Source organism: Simochromis diagramma, unplaced genomic scaffold (assembly GCF_900408965.1).
Source record: "Simochromis diagramma unplaced genomic scaffold, fSimDia1.1 OVJJ01000176.1, whole genome shotgun sequence".
In the NCBI taxonomy this organism is placed as follows: domain Eukaryota; kingdom Metazoa; phylum Chordata; class Actinopteri; order Cichliformes; family Cichlidae; genus Simochromis; species Simochromis diagramma.
Window position 1 is genome coordinate 1,804,147 of NW_024386892.1, and position 21,813 is coordinate 1,825,959.

At 42.2% G+C, this 21,813-nt stretch overlaps 1 protein-coding gene across 10 annotated transcripts in view; it reads right to left on the reverse strand.

Moving 5' to 3' along the window:
• Nucleotides 1-730: 730 nt before the first annotated feature.
• Nucleotides 731-21,813, reverse strand: part of hspa12a (heat shock protein 12A) — a 70,983-nt gene continuing 49,900 nt past the window's right edge. For 4 of the 10 annotated variants that reach the window (XM_040033844.1, XM_040033842.1, XM_040033849.1 and 1 more), the window contains 7 exons: nucleotides 18,639-18,810; nucleotides 18,479-18,487; nucleotides 11,548-11,637; nucleotides 9,947-10,051; nucleotides 9,611-9,869; nucleotides 6,557-6,660; nucleotides 731-4,843 (listed from right to left, as the gene is read on the reverse strand). In XM_040033844.1, coding sequence (XP_039889778.1) covers nucleotides 4,212-4,843; nucleotides 6,557-6,660; nucleotides 9,611-9,869; nucleotides 9,947-10,051; nucleotides 11,548-11,637; nucleotides 18,479-18,487; nucleotides 18,639-18,810 — 1,371 coding nt within the window. In that variant the 3' untranslated portion in view covers nucleotides 731-4,211. The remainder of the gene's footprint in view (nucleotides 4,844-6,556; nucleotides 6,661-9,610; nucleotides 9,870-9,946; nucleotides 10,052-11,547; nucleotides 11,638-18,478; nucleotides 18,488-18,638; nucleotides 18,811-21,813) is intronic. The other 6 variants (XM_040033851.1, XM_040033845.1, XM_040033847.1 and 3 more) reach the window with 4 other exon arrangements.

Consider the following 21,813-nt stretch of genomic DNA (forward strand, 5'->3'; position numbering starts at 1 on the left):
AAACTTGCACCACTGTTGGAACCATCAACCATCTCAACCAATCCAGCGTAGTCGTAGGATTTGGCTTTGTTGCAATGAGGCTCTCTGACTCTTCAAAAATGTGCAGTCACATGACCAATTTCCTCTATGGCTTTGCAGAAACAAGACCACTTTCCCCTACACTTAAATACAGTGAAGTATTTTTAATTTGTAACTTCCCACTTCTGGTGCAGTTCCCACATAATCTTCTAAATAATTAACTAAATTCAATGAAAATGCAAATGACTTGCAGCCTTTAAAATGAGGTCTGCAGTGCTTTGAGAACTCATGTCAAAAATAACATGCTAGTCCTACGAGCAAACTTTTTTTCTTTTAAAAAAGTGGAGTCCTTGACGTCTCACAATAATAAAGCCAGGGTAGAGCCAGCTCATTCCTCATTAGAGCCACTTGGTGGCAGTGTTGCTTCACAAACATGTAGCCATTGTTCTTCAGATTTTGTCAGCTTGGCTCTAACAGACCTGCTGATAAAACCATTAAAGCGTTGGTCGGTGTGTTAGGAAATACAAAGGTCTAAATCTAAAATTAGATAGCTAATCATACAAGTAACACGCAGGCTGTGGTTGCACATGTTAGCATAGATAAACACACTTTGCGTAACTTTAACATTTTAATTGTTGGTTGCCTTGGCTCTGCTACTAAGACCTATGAAATGACCCCATTTTAACTAAGCTGAAGAAAGTACAGCAAACAATTTGCAATAAACATTTTATTAGTGACAGTGAATATCTGGCATTGGTAAAATACACATAGTACTGCATGAAAAATAACAAACATAAAAATGTCTTTGCTTAAACAATAAAGTTTGCTTAGTTTTTGCGTTCCAGAGTGGCTGAGGTGATCCTTACAACAAGCTCTGTGATTTTAGCTGTGAAATCTTCTGAATTCTTGGATTTTCTAGAGAGTCTTAAGGAGATGCTTAAAGACAACGCAAGCTGACTAGAGTGCTACTCAAATCACATCCAAATAACCTGAAATCATTGACTCATTGACCAAAAATGATGCTTCACACACCAAGAATAAAGTCAGCTAAAGTCAGATAGTCAGCTAAATCTTGCTAATCTTGTTATAGCTTTGGGTAAAAAGCTGCTACATAACAGTACCCTGTGCATCACATAACACTCAAAGGTGTACAAAACACATAGCAATCATCTAATGTTAAACAAGAAAACCACGGTGCTATTAGAGTCTTACATTTATGCTTTGTGAACACAGAGACGTGTAAAATAAAAGCTTATTAGTTCAGTTATCAGTAATGTTTGTTATGAGCTGCCATCGCTTGAGCTCAAACACCAGAGCTCAAAAAGAGGACACTACCAGAGGAAACATCAGTAGTTAAGCGTGGTTTTGTGTATTAGTAATAGCAGCCATTCCTATGTGACACATGCAAAACGTGCATCGCAGAAAGAGTGCTGAAGACAGCAGAGGGCACTGGAGCTTGTGCAGCTTTGTACACTTACACTGAAAGGCGAGACCAGCTTTAATTCACAGTTTAAACAAAGGATCAAAGGAAATCCGTAATAATTCAGACATAACTCATAACTGCTGCATATCTGGACCATGGCAGTGAAAAAATGAAATTCAAAAGTGTGATTATATAATCCAACAACCCAAAGGGAGTTTGTTGCAGCTGAGACTGAGTGTTTTTCCTCCTAAATCTCCTGCTGACTCTGTCAGTGTGCTCCACAGGTGCCACTCTAATGATGGCACCTGGGGGTGCTGATGTATACTGAGTATACGTCAAAGTACTTGTACTTTTTCTTAAAGTATGCATTTGTAACTTTCCAAAGCATGAAATTTAAACAATAATGTGGCCCTAATGCAACGACTGTTAAAGGGCAGACTGCCTCCTACATCTGTGCAACACTGAGACTAGAAAGGCCAACAGTTAACGTCTGAATCTTATGGACGTTTCAACAAATTAATCTTAAGTCAAAAACAGGCGAAGCTATGAAATCAGGTTTTGCACGTTCCAATTCGATCGTTTTCTGCTTATTCAAATAGAGATCTTCCTCCATTGCATGTCTTTATGAACCGAGCTGCAGGTGAAAGTAAGCACTGTATGTTCTTGGCGGTGACAGAATTTGAACATCACATTTATTCATGCTAGGCACTATCATGATTGAGACTTTTTTGGAGATCTGGAGATTTTACCTGTATGATTATTGGTGACTGTGCCTCACACTTTAATGAAGAGAATCTGAATGTGTGCGGTCCAGCTGGGCCGTGCACATTCAGATCGTGGAACCATGCAACCCTACGGGCTGAAATATTTTTAAGGACAAAGGTATTCAAGCTTTTTTGTGTGATTGCAAAGTGACAGTAAGGTGACGCATCCAGTCTTTGAAGGAACACAACAAAGCCTCTAACTCTCACGTTCTGGCTGGTGAGAAAGAAATGTTGAGGATGTCCATGTGACAGAACACGAGCTTTCTTCTCTCCTTCATGTGCACGTACACAAAAACACAGACATATGCACTCTTGGCTTTGAAATTGCTCGTACAATGCTAAAAATCTGTACAATATTTAAATACTGTATTTACAGAAATAAATACACTGTTGTTTGCCTCAACTGGCCTGCTGCACCTTATACGTGCAATCAAAGAGGTCGAGTGGGCGGGGTCATTCTTTCCACAGCTGATAATCAGAAGCAAAAACTAATAAAGGCCACAGTTAAGCAGATTGATGGTTGTTCTTTCTTTAGGATTGAGCTTGCAGCACATTTCACATTACTGGAATCAGATATAACACTGGATTACATCAAAGGGCCAAGCTGGTGCTTTTGCATGATTCAGCCTAATGGTAAAGTGGCTATATACTTTATAAATATACTACTATAAATGTAGTTGCAATAGAATCACCACACCTTCAGCCTTTACACGGGTTCCCTTCGTCTATGTAGTACTGGGTCTAAAGGCTTGATCATGAAACCAAAGCATGAAGAGGACAGCATGTTTTTCCTGGTAGAAGAAGCTTTCCACTCCAGCGGTGGACAAAGGCTAATAAAAGTTGAAAAAATCAGCAACCTCGGTTGAGTAAAAACCCATATTTCTACAGATGGTACAGTGACTACCATGAGTGCACCAAACCCTACACGAGGCTGTAAACATAAAGTATGTTGCTACAGGCGAAGCACAAATATGATCTCTTATGTATGTAAGTATTAAAAGTCTATGCAGGATGTAAAACACGTTTTTCATAGATTGTAATAATGAAATCTATGAATGAATGAACCTGACAGTGAGAGTCAGCCCATGCTGGAAGCTGAATTCAATCTAAAAATATGAACTACTCTCACATCTCCCATTAATGGAAAATGAGCAAAATGACTCAAATTAATATTTTTGCGTGCGTTCTCAACGTATTAAGAATGATATAGTGTATATTTGTAACTTTAGTTTTGGTAAATGTTAGCGAGTCAGCGTGGTTTCACTTGTAGCGGCTACCCAAAGATGTCACAGCGTTAACACTTTGCATCAATCCTCCATAGCTGAACATTTTTACATAGTAATGCTAGTTATTTTTAAGCTAGCAATCTCACAAATGGAAGATGACTGCAAGTCGTCCAGTTGGCAGACTGGCCATGTATAAGGAAAACTGTGTGTTTTGCCCTCGAGGGAACCAATCAAAGGGCTGAATATTGCAGAACTACTAACATGACACGAGTTTATATAGAAGAACATTAATTGCGTAGCTCTTCTGAGGATGTTTACTGACCCTTTCATAGTCTCAGAACAGAACAACAACAAACAAAGATGAATTCACCGTATGTGTTCCTCTCTGTGCCAGAGGCAGTAGATCTGCATAACATAGATTAAAGTATGAAGAAGCTTCTGTCAGGAGCTTTTAAGCCTCATCACTGGGTTCAGGGGTTTCCTTGGAGGGAATGACCACTAGAAAGCTGCTTATCCACGAAACCTGACAGATGTGGTGAAGTGACGAACCTAAAACATACTAAGCTCTCATTAGTGCCTCTCTTCTTACCTCGATGATACGCGGATTCTAAAGCTGAATGTCTGAGTTAAGTTTGCACACATCATCACTTTAGTGCTTAAATGAAGAGCGACTGAACCTTCCCGGTACACGCCCCTACAGGTATGTGTTTGTATGTATGTGTAAGCTGTTAGCGTCCGTCTCCACAGCTCCGGACTGGAGCACGACTTCTCTTTTGATACTTAATGGCTTAGGAAATCAATGCTAGCTTTGACAGTGCGTCCGGTAGACACGTCCACTGCCATGGCTCGGATCTCCGTGTCGCCGAACTGCATGAGCGTCTGGATCTCTCGGCGTGCCGCTGTACTTTCTGTTCCGCTCACGTCTAAGCGCAGTGTCCCACACTTCCTGACACCGGGCTCGCTGATGAAGCCCGCATTCTCCTTCTCAGAGCAGTAAACATGGATGACAATAACCTGCTGGGAAGGTTTAGCCGGCGTGTAGCTCCGCTTGACCATCTCGCCAAGCGCCACAGACTGGTCCGCAGCTATGAAGGTGTCGAAGACGTCCGTGCACCAGCGTGTTCCATCTTTAACTAGCAGCTTCTCCGGTGGGTGCTTCCCCTCCACAAAACGATTGAGGACACCAACCCCGTATGTGAGTGGCGAGCGGCGGACTTTAATCACACTGGGGTCCAGGCCAAACAGAACAGCGCCTTTCAGGATGGTTAGGCCAACGTCATGGGGAATGATAATGCGGCTGCGGCCCTGAAGCATGTTCTGGACAGCTTGCTGCAGCAAGGGAGACTCGGCAAAACCTCCCACTAAAAACAGGAACTTGATGTCACTGACTTCTGGCTTCTCGAAGAGCTCAGCTGCAGGAGAAACACAGAAATGCCTTTTATTCATACCCAGTGAGTGCACTGATACACAGCTGTTTATATCTTTCTTTCACTGATAAACAGCTGAATTTGAATTTTATGACCGGCACCAGTCTCTGAGCCTGGTTCTGAAGGACGCCTTATTCTCCTCCCACTGTTGCTCATGTGATTGTTGGGCTTTTCTGTGTGTTGCACGGGGTTAACCTTTCAATATAAAGCACCTCAAGGCAACTGTTGTTGTGATTTGGCGTTATGTAAATGAATCGAATTGAACCTGTCACCAAAATAACATGGTTTATGAGGCTTGGCCTTGCTGTTCTACAGATCCTCATCATAATCTGGCCATAGCAGGTTTCCTCTTGTAAAAGTCTTCATGCTTTCCCATTTCTAGAGAATCCTTCCAATCAGATAATCGATGTTATTATCTCTCAGTGTTTTCGCTCATCAGTGCGATTCATACACACAATGATGGCAGGAAGCTGTCACGCAAGGCTGAAAATTCCACTGTAACAGGACTTACTCATTTTAAATTGGTTCTGACACGGGAGCAAGAATACAATTACCTGTTTTGGTGTTTAAATTTCATTAAAGTTTGTGGATTTCCTTTGATGTCTTTCTTGAGACAACACATGGATATTAGGCAGATTGTTTATTAGATTCCTCACTTTGGGGCTGAATGAACGGACAGAGAGCAGGTCGAGATTTCTCCCACGTTAGCTTCTCTTCTTTGGCTTCCTGTTAAATCCAGAATTGAATTCAAACTCTTTCTCCTCACATACAAGTGTATGTGCCGCAGGTTTCTTCCTGTTTAAAGGAAGTTTTTCCTTCCCACTGATGCCAAATGCTTGCTCATTGTCTAACTGCTGGGTTTCTCTCCACTACTGTAACATATTTACAATTTGAGGCAGCTGTTGATGTGAGTTAGCACTTTATACATTAAACTGAATTAAATTCAGTTGTAGAACTGTCTGCATTACAAATGCATTACAAATGTCACAGAAAAACAGCTGTGGGAGGAGGCTACATGGGTTTTATTTTATTTATGTTATGCTATAATAAATTGCTATAATCACTATCTGTATTGAAGCAGGCCCATCCATCCTTAAGAAATGTGACCTACTTTCATGTGGTTGAACAAACTGTGGAGTATCTAGGCCAGGGGTAGGCAACGCCAGGCCTCGAGTGCCGGTGTCCTGCAGGTTTTAGATCTCACCCTGGGTCAACACACCTGAATCAAATGATTAGTTCATTACCAGGCCTCTGGAGAACTCCAAGACATGTTGAGGAGATAATTTAGCCATTTGAATCAGCTGTGTTTGATCAAGGACACATCTAAAACCTGCAGGACACCGGCCCTCGAGGCCTGGAGTTGCCTACCCCTGATCTAGGCTGTCTGGAGTTAGGGAGTGACCAACCCTGTCAGTTTGAAACTGAGCAACAACAACACATTGAACAGAATGTTACTGATCCCAGTGAAGATTTTTGACACTCATTGTTCAATACTTATACGATCATTTGTACACGTAAGGGTCATTTTCCCATTAGTTACTTGAGAGTAGTGGCACAGTGACTAAAGGTTGTCTTATAAGTTGCATTGCAGTTTTAATGTATTATTATTAGCAATACAAATACTATTATTTACTTTGCAACTTTCTTAACTCTAAGGTGAGCGATACGTGTTTATGCAGGTGTTATAATGTAGCTTACTGAGATGTTGGATGATGTGGTCTATGGTGGGCTTAAAGAGGGAGTTCATAGCATCTGGATTCATCCGCAGCATCCCCTGAGATGACCACTTAACAAAGTCCACACTGTAAAGAGAGGAGAACATCTGTTACATACACTGTATTCATTTCAGTTCACAGGCAGATCATTAGTTAGTTACAAGAAATGATCAAATCAAAACATCACTGAAGTGTCAAATTTCACAAAATGGCAAAGACTCATATTTATAAATGACAGCACAAAATGTAACTAATGATACAACTAGGGATGGGTACCGGCACCGGTTCTGACATAAACGGTAGTAACCAGACCGAAAAGCAGCGCACATTTCGGTGCTTTATTTCAGTGCTTTTTTTTCCTGAGATGTCATACACTGATGATGAATTCTAGCCAATCATTTTACGTTTCCGAGGATAGTAGGCGGGTCCAGGTACGTACGTTCTTTTAGAGCAGAGCTACAGATTAAAAATGCCCAAGGCGAAGCGGTCAAAGTCTGGCTGTACTTCACAGCAAAAGATGCAAACTCAGCAGCCTGCAACAAGTGCTTTAAGCTGATACTGTGATGCTGTCAAAGGAGGTGACACCTCAAATCTGATGAAACACCTGGCGACGCATAGCGTTTTTTTTAAAAGCCGAGAAATGCACCGTATTTGATAGCTTGCTGCGAGACCTCACACATCTACTGCGGGTGTGGTGCCTGTTATCGGACCCGGAGTTAGCAACATCCCCAAAAACCCGTAGAGGAGAGTCCTGGCCCCTAGCCCTGCCAGTGTAGCAGAAATGATGAGGATGATGATGCAGCAGCAGCCGTTCTTCTCTGCGTGAGGAGCTTAATGTTGTTCGTGTGTAATTTACGTTGAGTAGGCTAACCACGTTATTACATTAATGCATGTAAGGTGAACTAGCAAACATCATCATAGCTACATGCGGCTGTCTTCTTGTTTGATGGAGATGCTCCCTTCACCCTGGACAAAAAGGCGAAATGAAAAAAGAAAAGAGGAACAGCGAAACATGAGAGGTTTTTGGACGAAGTTTGTGTTGTTTCCATTGTTAAGCACTGCTCCCAGCCAAGAGTGAGACCATATAATGCCCCAGAGCTGCAGGAAAAGGCTAACAATGGTTACGTTTACAAAAAAACCGCTGAACATTGTTTAAGCACTGCCCCAGCCAAATTACCATTTGCCCCATAGTGCAGAAAAGCCTAACATTTTGTGAGGGTTTTAGGCCAAATCTCTTCTTAAGCACCGTTTAAGCACCGGCACCGTTTCAAAAGTACCGGTTTGGTATCGGATAAAACCTAAACCATACCCATCCCTAGATACAACTGAACTGTTGTTCACTTTATTCTAATCCAGACACAACATGTTTGTTACAAATGGGACTAAAAATGCAAGAGTTTAACTGTTTATTAATGCAAGTCAGAGATAGAAATAAAAAAAAAAGACTTTTGCTTCAGGCGATGGTCCAGAAAATTAAAGCATCTCTTAGCCTCTTAACATGTTAGCACAGCCTACAGTGTTACAAAGACACTAGCTACAGCAGTATGAAAAAGTAATTGCCCCCTAAACCTAATAAGTGATTAGGCCACCCTGACAGCAACAACTGCAATCAAGCGTTTCTGATAACTGGCTTTTACAGTGCTGTGGAGGGTTGTCGAGGTCGCCTTGTCAAGGTCATGTCACAGCATCTCAATCAGATTCAGGCCAGGACTTTGACTACGCCACTCCAAAGTCTTCATCTCGTTTTCCTTGAAACATTCAGAGGTGGACCCGCTGGTGTGTTGTGGATCATCGTCCTGCTGCAGAACCCAAGTGTGCTTCAGCTTGAGGTCTTGAAAAGATGGCTGGACATTCTCCTTGAGGGTGTTTTGGTAGACGGCAGAATTTAAGGTTCCATTTACCACAGCAAGTCTTTGGGTCCTGAAGCAGCAGGACGGCCCCAGACCATCACACTACCACCACCTTATTTTACTGCTGGTAACATGTTGCTTTTCCCAAAAGTCTTGGGACTCATCAAGATGATTCAAGATCAAGAAACTGAGAGGGGTCTTTATGTTCCTGTTGCTCGGCAGTGGTTTGGAACTCATTTTTTGCCCAGTGTCTTTCTTATGGTGGAGTCATGAACTCTGACCTTAACTGAGGCAAGTAAGCCCTGTGGTTTTTTGGATGTTGTTTTGGGGTTCAGTGACCTCTTGCAAGAGTTGTTGCTGTGCTCTTGGGGTCATTTTGGTTGGCCAGCCACTCCAGGGAAAGTTCACCACTGTTCCGTGTTTTCGTCATTTGTGGATAATATCTGTCATTTTTGGTTCGCTGGAGTTCTACAGCTTTAGAATGGCTTTATAACATTTTGCAGACTGAGAGATTTCAGTTACTTTGTTTCTCATTTGTCCCTGAGTTTCCTTGGATTGCGTCATGGTGTCTGGCTTTTGAGGATCGTTTGGTCTACTCCACTTTGTCAGGCAGGTCCTATTTAAGTGGTTTATTGAGAACAGGTGTGGCAGGAATCAGGCCTGGCGGTTGCTAGAGTAATTCAACTGAATAAAGGGGACAAACACTTTTTCACACTTTTAAAATTTCATCTTAGTCAAGATGTTGACAAGCTAAAAAAACTAATATGTGCATAATCTGTCTTGATGGATGCTCAATCATCCAGGTCAGTAAATCCCAAAAGGCAGCTCATCTGGACGTAGTGTTTAGAATGGTACTCAGGAACTGGCCTCCCAGCCCATTGTTCATCAGTGGGCTGGGAGATGTCCCCTGATGTCCTGTTTATAAGGTTGGAAACCCACAGTCAGCTGAGACTGAAGAAGCCCCCTGATGATAATGAAACGTTTCTGAAAACGTCCAGATGAACAGAATCAACCTTTTGGATCATGTACAGAATCAAATATGATCAAGAAATATTGCAACATGAAATCACAGAGTCAATATAATTCAGATTAAATCTGAATCAAAAGCAAAGGAGCGCATCTTTTTGGTGTCAGGATTATACAGACGCTCATGTCAGTCCAGGATTGGGTTTTCTGTTTACACTCACTTGCTTTTGCGCAGAGCATGTTCCACACTGTGGCCCCTGAACTTCTTGTAGTAGTCAATGAAGGAGAAGGGCAGGTTAATATTGAGAGGATTGGTTCTGTCAGGGGCTGCAGCTCTCTTTCGAGACTCAAATGCAATCATCAGATCCACCCACGCAGCTGGCCTCTTTATCTTAAATTGGTCAATGAAATCTTGGCCAAAGATCTTACACAGCAGTTTCTCAAATTCATAGTCAATCCCAATGGACCCATAGGGGCCACCTGAGAAAACAGACAGCTGTGAGTCACATGAACACGGTCTGATGCTTTAGCAAAGTGTTACGCTACACGTGCTTTACCCGAAGCCTTGTAGAGCTCTTTCAGATGTCCTTCTGGAAGACGGATCTGATGGACAGTCAGGTCAACTGTTCCTCCACCACAGTCCACCACCACATATCGGTCACCTGTACAGAGAAGTGAGCAGGCGAGAAGCGTGGCATGAGACAAAGTGCATGCACTGTGTCGTCTACAGGAACATTGTCTGGCACTACTGCTTCTGGAGTGAGAGCACTGCTGACCTAAATCCTTGTGAACGCAGTTCTGAGGCAGTGTAGAAGGAAGCAAACCACTCAGGACAGGTGGAGCTAACAGTTTTAATAGCCTCTCTATTAACCCTGTAAGACCCATCAAAAAATAGCCAGAAAATTCAGATTTTTTAGAACTGAGATGTTTATGAACCCTTATAACAAAATCCACAAAATGGGTTTTTTGCTTTATCGTGTTGTGTTTGATATATTTTTATTATGTGTATGTTTTGTATTGCATTTGATACATTGAGTGTTTTTGACAACTGTTTGATAACAACGATGTTAATTTTAGACAAAAAAAGAGTTTTGTCCATAACATTTTGAAATGATGGCAAATATTGATCATGTTGATGAGATACAGGTCTCAGAAACTCATGTATCAAATATGATACAAAAAGTTAATATGTATCCATGTTGAAAGCAATAATTATAGTCTTTGTATTAAAGTCAGTCTTCAATTTTTAGTTAGAACTTTTAAAGATGAAGGGTGTGTAACAGCACAGCCACTCGGCTGTGACATGGGAACAGCACAGAAACCACAGCTCCCGTGGTTATTAAAGCTCGCTAGCAGGACGGCGTTTAGCAGACTGATACTGTCAGCTGCAGGTAAGCATTTGTCCAGTGTTCAAGAGCAGAGATGCTAATGAGCTATCAAGCCTGTAAAGCAGGTTTTCCAGTGGTTTGTGCTGTGATTGGTTGTTTGCTAACCAGTCAAATGGTTTACGTGTTAATTTAATAGAGCTGCACTGCCGATGGGTATCCCGAATAAGCCTTAAAACCTCTTCAGCTGGGCTCTTTTCCCACCTAAAAGGAAAGGTTTGTAAAATAAATGAAAACGAGCTCAGTTTAAAGTGGCTCTAAAACCACATGTGTGTGTTGAAGGAACAGAAACTAATTTTATAGGGAGGCTGTAATATCCTGTCAGGTGACTGTTTATTCTGATATGACCAACAACATAACAACCAACCACAGCAATGCGTCCCTCTGGCTGATCCAGCCTTTCCCAGTTAGTGGAATCAAATGAACTTATTTAGCAAACTGCATCAGTGTTATTTGGCTCCATGCTGGACACACATCCCCGCTGTGGTTGTGTCAGAAGGGTAAGAAACTGCCAAATCAAATGTGTGGCCCTACCTTCTGCCAAGCCAGCAGCTGAACGATGCTTAAACTATGTCAGTGTTTCTGAACACTTGAGTTTTTTTATTTCTTTATACGTTTGGTGCCAATTCTCTAAATATTAGGTTTATGATGCTGATTCCTTAATCAGCATCATAATCTCTTAATCTATGACAGGATGACAGTACATGAAAGAGCCAAAGGAGGCAGCCTAAAGTAAAAGAGAACAGATGAGTAAAAGAAGAGAGAGACTCTACCTTCTTCCAGCTCCGACCAAAGCTCCCCTATGACATTTTCCACCAAAAACGTGCGACTCTGCCGGTTGCGCCGTACATGCTCCTTAGCTGCTTGTTAACAGAAAGAGAGTGTTCTGGTGAGTCTGATAAAGGCAGGAAGCGTTGCTATGAGAAGTTGTGGGGCTCATATACAGTGGAGTGTGAGACAAGCAGCAGCCTGCGATGAATCCATACTATGAGCAGGATCTCTATAGAGATCTTTTCAGGAACAGTTTCATTAAAATGATTATTAAATGGGTCATTTGGTTGGCATACATACATACAGTCACTACAGAACATGATATACAACGTCATGCACAGAATCTAAGTGGAAAATGGATCTATTCAGTCTTATTTATATAGATGCGAATCAAAACAGTCACCTCAGGACACTTTAGCTTGTAAGTTAACGACCCTACAAGAATACAGAGAAAACCCAAACAATTGGACAACGTTCCACGAGCAAGCAGTTTGGCGACAGTGGGAAGGCAAAACTCCCTTTTCGTCTGCAGATTAACTCTGTTTATGTATTTTCCATTATCACCACAGACGGTCTGCAGCGTGTTGGTGATGTCACCAACCCTGAACTACAGGTGCTGCATACCAGTGATTTTTGCATAATGGGGAGGTTATGTCTTATCAACCAATCAGCATTTGCAGTCGCAAACTTGATCCACTGCCAGCGACATGCAGTTGGGATCTGAAGTCCCACAGATGTGTCCATCCACACGTGTTTGGTTTGGAATGAGCCGGAGAGACGATAAAAGAATAAAGCATGAAAATGCAGATTTTTAACTCTCGCTTACACTCCAGCTTTTTGTATGTTATAACCAATAGCTCGACCACACATTTAGCTTTAGCAAACCGACTGCAGGGTCCTTTACAGGCGGCCTCATCTACTTAGCTTAGCCCATTCAGCTTCCCTGATGTATAATTCATGGCGATCATCCAGGCACGTCACCGTGCATACTATATTACTCTGTGCCGAGTCCCGATCCGTCATGTGTGGACCAGTTTTGATGCACCGTGTTATAGGGTTCAAACAGTGTTTAGAGAAAACGTCACAGCTGTTCCGACAGTCCCACTAAAGACTTTTCTGTGGGCGAACATCCTCTTTTTCTCTGTTTACCTGAACTTTGTTTGCTGTTTTAGCTGTTTTTGTTGTTTCATGGTTTTGTGGGGTTTTAGCTGAGATTCTGATGTTTCCATGGATACCACACATCTATGTTTAAATAACAGATCTGTACATCCTGTTAAACCAGCTGTTCTCCCTTTTACCCCCGGTGAGGGGAACGGAGGTTCAACGAGTTAATTGTTTATTGCTCTTAATTACTTTGTGTAGAACTGTGAAACTTACAGTTTAAGGTCCAAAGTTTATGCTTGTGCTTGTCCGTGGTGAGAGGCCGATCAAAGTTAAGTCTGTTAAGCTGAGGTTTAAGGCCTGGACAATTGTCAAACCTTTTGTTCTCCATGATGGAAAATTGCTGAAAATAAAAATGGTTATGACTTTAGCTCCTGATTCGATCAAGTCTCCACGTCACTGAAATGCAGACAGATTCCGCTCACTTTATGTTTTCGCTCGTTGCCTTTTTCCCGACCCACTTGGGTTTAAATGCCTCAGTGTCTCTGTGTACCTGGCCTGTACTACTACACCTGCTGTCTTGGAATATCTGCCCCACTTCCTTCTTTCACACAATGGTACGATTCCAGTCTGCCTTTGCATGTGATTGGCTGCATGATGTGTCCGTCAAAGTCTCACCCTAACCTGCATGGATTCTCAGCAGGGGTGAAGATTCGGCTCACACATAATAATTACATCGTGTGAAACCCCTGACCTAGAGCAATATTTAGGTGCGTTCCCAGCTCTGACAAATGTTTTTAACTGACTTTAGCAAGGACTGCCTAAAGTTAGCACATGAGTAGGTGTAAAGGCCAGCCAGCACACCTGACATCCATCACACTTTCCTGTTTTAGAAGGTGGCGTGGCCTGGAAGAGAGAGATGTGCAGCTGAAAAGCTGCTATAAAGAAAGACCATGTAAATAAAATCACTCATCCTGCAGCACTGTGTGGATGGGTCCTTTTTGTGCTACAAATGGGAAGAAACAGGACCAGGCTTGGGAATGAGGCTCATTTGACACAACCAGCTGGGGAAGAGGTGCGAGGTCAAAAAGACAAACGCTGAAACAGAGCCAGAGATCACAGTAATATAAATGTATGCTATGTCTTCTAATGATGCTGCCTAAGGGAAGCATGTATAATGTAAACAGAATTGGTCCTAGCACTGAACCCTGTGGAACTCCATAATTAACCTCAGTGTGTGAAGAGGACTCTCCATTTACATGCACAAACTGGAGTCTATTAGACAGATATGATACAAACCACTGCAGCGCAGCACCTGCAGCATGCAGCTACTTCTCTAATAAAATGTTATCGTGAGTAGTAACAAACACTGAGGTTTAACAGGAAGCTTAGAGATCGTTCTGTGATTAGCTGAGACAGCTAATGATGCTTTTTAAGTAAAGGTTTAATTCCTGCGCCCTCCTGTGGTACTTAACCTGTTAACAGAGAGACTCAGTGCTATCTGACTTCATCTTTCTAAAAACATTTAGTGTAAACTTTCATTTTTACCAGAGCAGGTCCCTTTGACGATGAAAATGTTCAGTCCAACTATAAAGAATTTTAATTACACATGATGCAGAGAGGGATGGACAATCAGTAGTTATGTACAAGAATCTCAGGCTAAATAATACCTGAAAGATCAATCCAAACCAATCAATATAGAAATAACATAAACATTACAAAACATTACAGATGTGTGATTTGGACTAAACCATGTGAGGAAGAATATGCTTCAGTGGGAATCCACATCCAAAGGAAACTGCAGTCGTGTTCCAATAGTCTTTAATATTCTGACAGCTTATTTGTTATGGACTCATGTGTGTACTGTGAGATGAGATGCATGCACTTTTCACAGGGATCCTCCAACAGAGTGTTGGACTAACGGACTCTCCTATCTCCAAGGAAAGCTCAGAAAATGACAGAACTGGCACCCAAGTCTTTAAATCATCTTTAAACCATTGTTTCTAATAATACTACTCTGAGACGTATTCACCGAGGAGTGACCGTCACCACTTACAGGACACTTTGTCAGGTAGATTTCTAATCAGCCATTCTCATGGCAGCATCTCACTGCATTTAGGCATGTCAACAGGGTTAATATTATTATTTATTTTTGTTGTTTGTACTGGGGGACCATTTCCAAGGCATCCAGTTACAGCTAGAAATATGTTCTCCAAATGCAGTGACACTCGTTTCCTGATGTATTCATTGTCACCTGAATTGTACAGTCTGTTGCAAAAACGCACATTTCAAAGGTCTGTTTTCAATTGCTCTGAATCTTTGAAGCCCTGAGTGCTTCCTGCTTGAATATGACAAAACCAATGAATGGTTTCTCTACGATTACAAACTGTCATGGTCCTGGGTCATTTGACTCAGCATTTTGTGTTTATTATTATTATGATCTTGTGTTCTAGTTCGTTCTGATCATGTTTTTGTGTTTTGATGCATGTCCCTCTGAGTCCAGTCTGTGCATTTCCTGTTTTACTTTGAAGGTCTGTGTCTTATGTCAGTGTGCTCAGTTTTGTGCTCTCCCTGTCTCATCTGTGTAATTAGTGTCAGCCGTGCCTCCCAGCTGTTTCCTCTTAGTCCTGTTCACCTCTTGTATTTAGTGTCTGCGTCGTCCCTCATTCGACTCTGTGTTCTGTTTGCCTGCCTGTTAGTTTATTTGCTTTGTTTAGTTAGTTTTCTGTTCAGTCTGCAATCTCCCAATAAAGCCGGGTGTTTTGAGTTCACATTTGCCTCCGTGAGTCCTGCTCTTGGGTTCACCATTCCCTCCTGCCTTCACACAGCTATGACACAAACTCTGTGATTTTTCTATTCATTTCTGTGTTTTATAGCATGCCTGCCTGTAGCCGAGGTCTGAGCTGCAGGCGGTGCCAGCACTCACACTCTTCTATTCTGAACTCATGCTTGTGTTGTACAGGCAGTGTACTGTTTAGCATTAACCCTACAAACTGAATGGAACATATGTTACTCTAAAGCTTTGATGATGCCTTTTAGGAAGCGAGGTGTTAGAGCGATATGATGATGCGTGCTCGATCATCCAGGTGAGGAAATCCCAGAACGCTGATTTTGTTCATCTGGACGTCGTCAGTGTCAGAAACATTTCATCACACATCCAAGACTGAGCCTGAGACTCAGCTGGATTCAAGTTTCCCCCCATTATACACAATAAACTAGCACTATTTACTTAATAATGAACAATGGCTTCAATTTCATAATGATTGGTAGGTAAACTGTCACCATTGAAACTGCCATCTTCAGACGAACAGAATCGGTTTTCTGGCACTGTGATACATGCAGTATACATGCAGTATACAAGCAGTATACATGCAGTATACAAGCAGTATACATGCAGTATACAAGCAGTATACATGCAGTATACAAGCAGTATACATGCAGTATACAAGCAGTATACATGCAGTATACAAGCAGTATACAAGCATCATACATGCAGTATACAAGCAGTATACAAGCAGTATACATGCAGTATACAAGCAGTATACAAGCAGTATACATGCAGTATACATGCAGTATACAAGCAGTATACATGCAGTATACAAGCAGTATACATGCAGTATACAAGCAGTATACATGCAGTATACAAGCAGTATACATGCAGTATACAAGCAGTATACAAGCAGTATACATGCAGTATACATGCAGTATACAAGCAGTATACAAGCATCATACATGCAGTATACAAGCAGTATACATGCAGTATACATGCAGTATACAAGCAGTATACAAGCAGTATACATGCAGTATACATGCAGTATACAAGCAGTATACATGCAGTATACAAGCAGTATACAAGCAGTATACATGCAGTATACATGCAGTATACAAGCAGTATACAAGCAGTATACATGCAGTATACAAGCAGTATACATGCAGTATACATGCAGTATACATGCAGTATACAAGCAGTATATTTTGGTCTTGTGCACGTGTATAAAAGTGTGCTGCAAAGGTGCACAACTAGAGCAAACTCATTCGTATCCATGGATACACAAAAGACCCAACAATGCAAATGGAAACAAGCAGGGCCAAAATGAGTCTTTGAATGTGGAGTTTGTCTTTATGCAGACTAACGATAGGACTGATAAACCTTGTAAGTCTTCTGTTTTGGTTGTGGTGATGAACACATGCTTTGCACCAAATAAAACTTAAATACGTGAGAAAGAAAGCACAGAGAGCTCATTGCTGCTCCTTTTTGTATAGATCAGTTTAACATTTTCACTTTGCATCATTGGCACACTGCTTGATAGACTAGAAACGATTCTGTCCTGCTTTTAATGTGGAAGCATAGAAAACAGGCCACATGTTTAACTCGTTCCAGGCCTAATAAAACCATAACATAAAGTCATTTTGCTCAGATGGGAGGTTGAAATTTCATGTAATTTCAGCCCTAATTACTATTGCACAGATTTCGATTGCAAATGACATTCCTATGTTTTGGGTTAGTGGGGGCAACATGAGCAAGCATTTGGTGGTCTGGCCTTAGCCCGCGGGGCCCAGCCATGCTCAGCCCGAACGAGCCACATGGTTGTACCCCTTCACACAGGAGGGGCTGCAGGGGACCAGTGCGCTGTGGACCAGGCAGCAGCTGAAGGTGGACGTATTGGTGGTCCAACCCCCAGTTGCTGAAACTGGTTTTAGATATATGTGCCGTCCACTTTTTGGTGGGAGAGCGCCCAAACTGGTGTTTGAGGGCGAGAGACACTGGTCCCACCTGATGACTCGACTGTCTTACTGGTGTTGAGGTTTACATTTATAATCTTAAATGCTTATATGCTGATTATATTGCTTTATATAAGAAAGGCCTAACTCTGAGTACACTCTGTGCCAAAAGTGCTGACAGGAGACTGCATGCTTTTGCAGAAGCGTGGTAACTGCAGTAGAAAGTGAAACCAACTAGGCTGTTTGATCGAAACGTAAAGTGTGGTGTGACGTAGAGAGCAAGTGTATAAATACCTAGGCTTCCGTTTGTGCTTCAGACCTGGGGTTGTGTGTTTTGTGTTCAGGACCACTTCTGAGCTGTGTCTTTTTGGCCGTAAAGAATACAAAAGAACCGAATTTAATACTGGGAAACTTTAACACTAATGTGGAGGGGATGTGACTGCAGGGACTGACATGCTCAGCCGTGAAGCAGAGTGTTTTCTATCCAACATCCAAGATTCACCCTGACTTTCCCAACTTTCTGTTGCAGTGTTGCATGGCTGACACGCATCTGCAACACTGCAAGGACACTGCCTCTGGACTGGCTGACCCTCTTCAAGAGGGTGTACCAGAGAGTGTGTTGCAACTTTTGGGCCTCAAGCTTCTCAGCCCCCTGGGAGGATGTATGCCAGAGAGCTGGAGAGGATCTATTAGTCAAACCTCAGATTCGAAAAGGAAAGGAGCCATTTCAGGCATCTAACCAGGATGCTTCCTGAGCACATCCTAGGTGAGATTTGCTGGGCATGTCCCACCAGGATGAGGCCGGGGAGCAAACCCAGGTCAGACTGGAGCAATTACATCTCCTGGCTGGCTTTTGAACATCTTGGTGTCCCCCAGAGGAGCTAGAAAAGATGGTGGAGAGAGGGAGGTCTGGGCTCTGTCTAGACTGTTGCCCCCGTGACCTAGATACGTGACAGAAAATGTACGGATTGATGGATAATAAATCTGAAGAAGCTGATTAGTACAACACAATTCTCAGAGAAGAAGCAAAAATAAAGGGAAATGTGAAGACTCAAAAGAAACGAGTTGGTGTGCGTTTGAATCGTTTTTGAAAAGTTGTGTAATAATTACCTGGTGATGCTATAAAGAAAACAACATAAGGGAAAATGTTATGATGCCAGTAACAATGTTGCCATCGGAAATCAAACACTGAACATGACTGTGTGCATGTATGAATGAAAACATGCTCGTGGCTTCAGAATAATCTCTTATATCTGTTAATGAGACATACCTTGGCTCATCCCACTGCCCACATTGTCAGAGGGGCTGAAGCCATTCTGTGTGGTCTGGGTGCCCAGGTCCACCATCTGGTGGAGGCGGAGCTTGCGGCAATAGATTGATGCTGCTTCAGGTTCTAAGGCGATGATCAGCTGCTCAGGGTTTTCCCGGGATACCAGACCAGACTAGACAAGAATATGCACAACACAATGCGCTTCAGCTTTAAAGGACAAGAAAAGGTTTCTTTTGTCTTTTCAGCTTCTTCTACTGTGTCCACATGTAGTATACACTGAGGTACCCCGTGTTTGCTGAATTATTAGTCACAACTGTACCTCACCTTTGACCCTGTGACAGGTGGGATAGGTTACAGCCCCCTGAGAAAATGGGGTTTTCTCTTTTAAGCTACAAGCTCATCAGGTCTCTTATGCTTTGTCACAATTAAAATATTTACAATTAAAACCTTCCTCTTTTTAGTCTGACACTTACACTGTTTCACAATTTAGCGTATATAGAAGTTTTTCTTCTGGTTATTCGTACATCACTACATCACTCATGAAGAGAGCTGCAACAATTAAAAATCCACTATTTGTTTTCACTGATGCCTAATAAACCCTTTATGGACTGGTCACTAGACAAGCATATGGATTTTTAAATAGAAAAACACACCATCAAGAATAAAAGTTTACAAAACAAAAGCCAGAACACAAAGCTGGAACAAACACTCTGTGGAAACGTAACACTCTCTGATTTGCCTTTCATTAGCTTTAGCAGTAAGACCTGTAACAGCGTTAAAGGTTTAGCATAAACACCTCTCTGACAGACTCAGCTAACACCAACTTACAACAATATATTGACCAGAAAAAGAAAATACAGCCACCCACCCCCACTAGGTGATGTAACTGATCAGTGGGGACCAGAGAGAAACAAAGTCATTGGTTTTTTGAAGAAGCAAAAGTTTCCTCCTGATTAATTTGATCATGCAGTAAATTTCTATATAGATTGACACATAAGCAGTTTTTTGGTTTCCAGTTCATCAGAACAGTTTTCTTGGCAATGTATAAGGAAGTAAGGAGTATAAATGATGTATTTGCTTCCATGTCTAGCAAAGACATCATTTTAAATTGAATTCTCTTTCTAGTCCCTAAGAGGCACAGCTGGGTGAGGCTGGGATACCATAACTAAACCATGTGTCTTCACATATTCACTGCCAGAGCATTTGGACAGGCGTGCAGGACCATATAACACGGACACAGCTCGCAGCACAGTTGCTGCAGGCTGCTCACCCACACTTCAGAGAGGGCTGATGTGGTCTGGGACTTGCTGACTCCTTACTGCACCCTAGTTTGTGGTCTGGGGTGGCTCAGTCTCTTCTACGTGGGAGGTGGATCTGCTTGGTGTTGGGTGGTTTTTGGGCACCTGCAGCCCCGTTCATGCTGGGATGGCTGGCCTATGGCAGGGTGGGCTGCCCCTTGCCTCTGGTCTTCTAGGGCTCTTGATCTTTAGCCATGGTGCTTCATCTGGGCCTCCCTCTTCTTAGTCCTGGGGTGGACACGCAGTTGTCATTGTGATGTGTAGCCTCGGATCAGTACTCTATGGTCTCCTGGGTCCTGCGGCTCCTGGTTGTGTTATTGCAGCTTCTCACTCTCACTATAAGGATGTCAAAGACATCTACACAAACACTCACACATGTTTGTTGCACATTCTTTCCAGGTGCTGTTTGCTGTTGTATATATGCAGCCGGTGGCGACTGATTTCACTTTCTTATTAGTGCACCTAACTTGGAGTGGAGCTAAAAAAGCAAATTCATGTATTTATAGATTATTTAATTGATCATCATCACTACCAGAGTACTTCCGTCTCAGACTGCAGTTGTACTTCTGGTTTTTAGGATTTTTAAAATTAGAATGGGAGGCAGAGCCTCCAGTTTCCAGTTTGGATTAGTGAAACAGGCACACACTCAGCTTTAAAGCTTTCCTTTTAGTTAGTGCTGAATGACCACCTTTAGTAATGCTCCAATAGGCTTGGGCTGCTGGCAGGCTTCCCATCATACACCGAGCATTTTTCCTTCACTCACCTTTTTCGACACCACTATATTTAATCATGAGTAAATATTAAACTCTTGCTCTTTTTCCCATAGGCCGCCTTTTGTCCTCACTCTCTCTGCTCTAGTTGTTTTATCCTCACCCCCAGCGGGTGCCTCAGTCTGGTTCTACTGGTGTTTCGTTCTTCTTATAGGGGAGTTTTCCTTCCCACTGTTGTTAAACACTGACTGAGAGACTTAGAGCTTTTTATTGTCATTGTGCAGTTTCTTGCACAGCGAAATTGGGTAGCTGGACCACAAAGGTGCAAAAGTAAGAAGAGAAAACAAAATACAATGAGGGGAAAAAATAATATAAATAAAATAAAAAGGTGGATGGAACATTGTTTGATTATCTCTCTAACAATATGCCAAACTTTAAATACAGAGTTCATTGAGGTGCCTTGTGTTGTGAATCAGGACTATAAGAATAAAACTGAACTGAAAATAAATCTGACTACAGCCGTCCCAAGTTAAATACAATAAAGTTCAATTAACAACTTTTTCTACTCACAGGAAGCAACAGGCCAAGGAATGCAATGAATGCATAATATGGCGATTATACGACGCTGCAATCAAGAGTGAAGAATGTGCTGTGACTAATGCTGCACATTAGCTGTGATACGAAGCAGTGATTAAGAACTGCTGGTGAGGAATGACACGTGCAGTGTAAGCACAGAACAGAAAACTGCAGCTGTTACAAATCACAGTCCACCAAAACAAAGATGAAAGTGATAACGACTGCATCTCACATTTGTGTCGTTGTTCACATTTCCTTTAGTTTTCTTTCCTTACTTCATCTCATGGCTACTTTAAATGTACAAAATCAGCCGCTCTGCTTTGAACAGAAAGTCCAGAGAAGCTGCACTGAAGCAGTTAGAGAAGAAAGCAGTGGCTTTACTGTAACTAATGCTGCCACCAATTAAAAGCAGCTGGAGACGTGGAAAATGTAGGAGCTGAGTGGCACAGTGGAAACCAAATTTGTATTGACCCAAACTTAGTGATCTCCAGCAGGGCAACAACTTTCCCTTCAGCTAACTTTTACTTGGACAGCTGCAGCACATGTGTCCAGCGCATGTACCAGGCGCATTCAGCCATGGTAAATGGACTG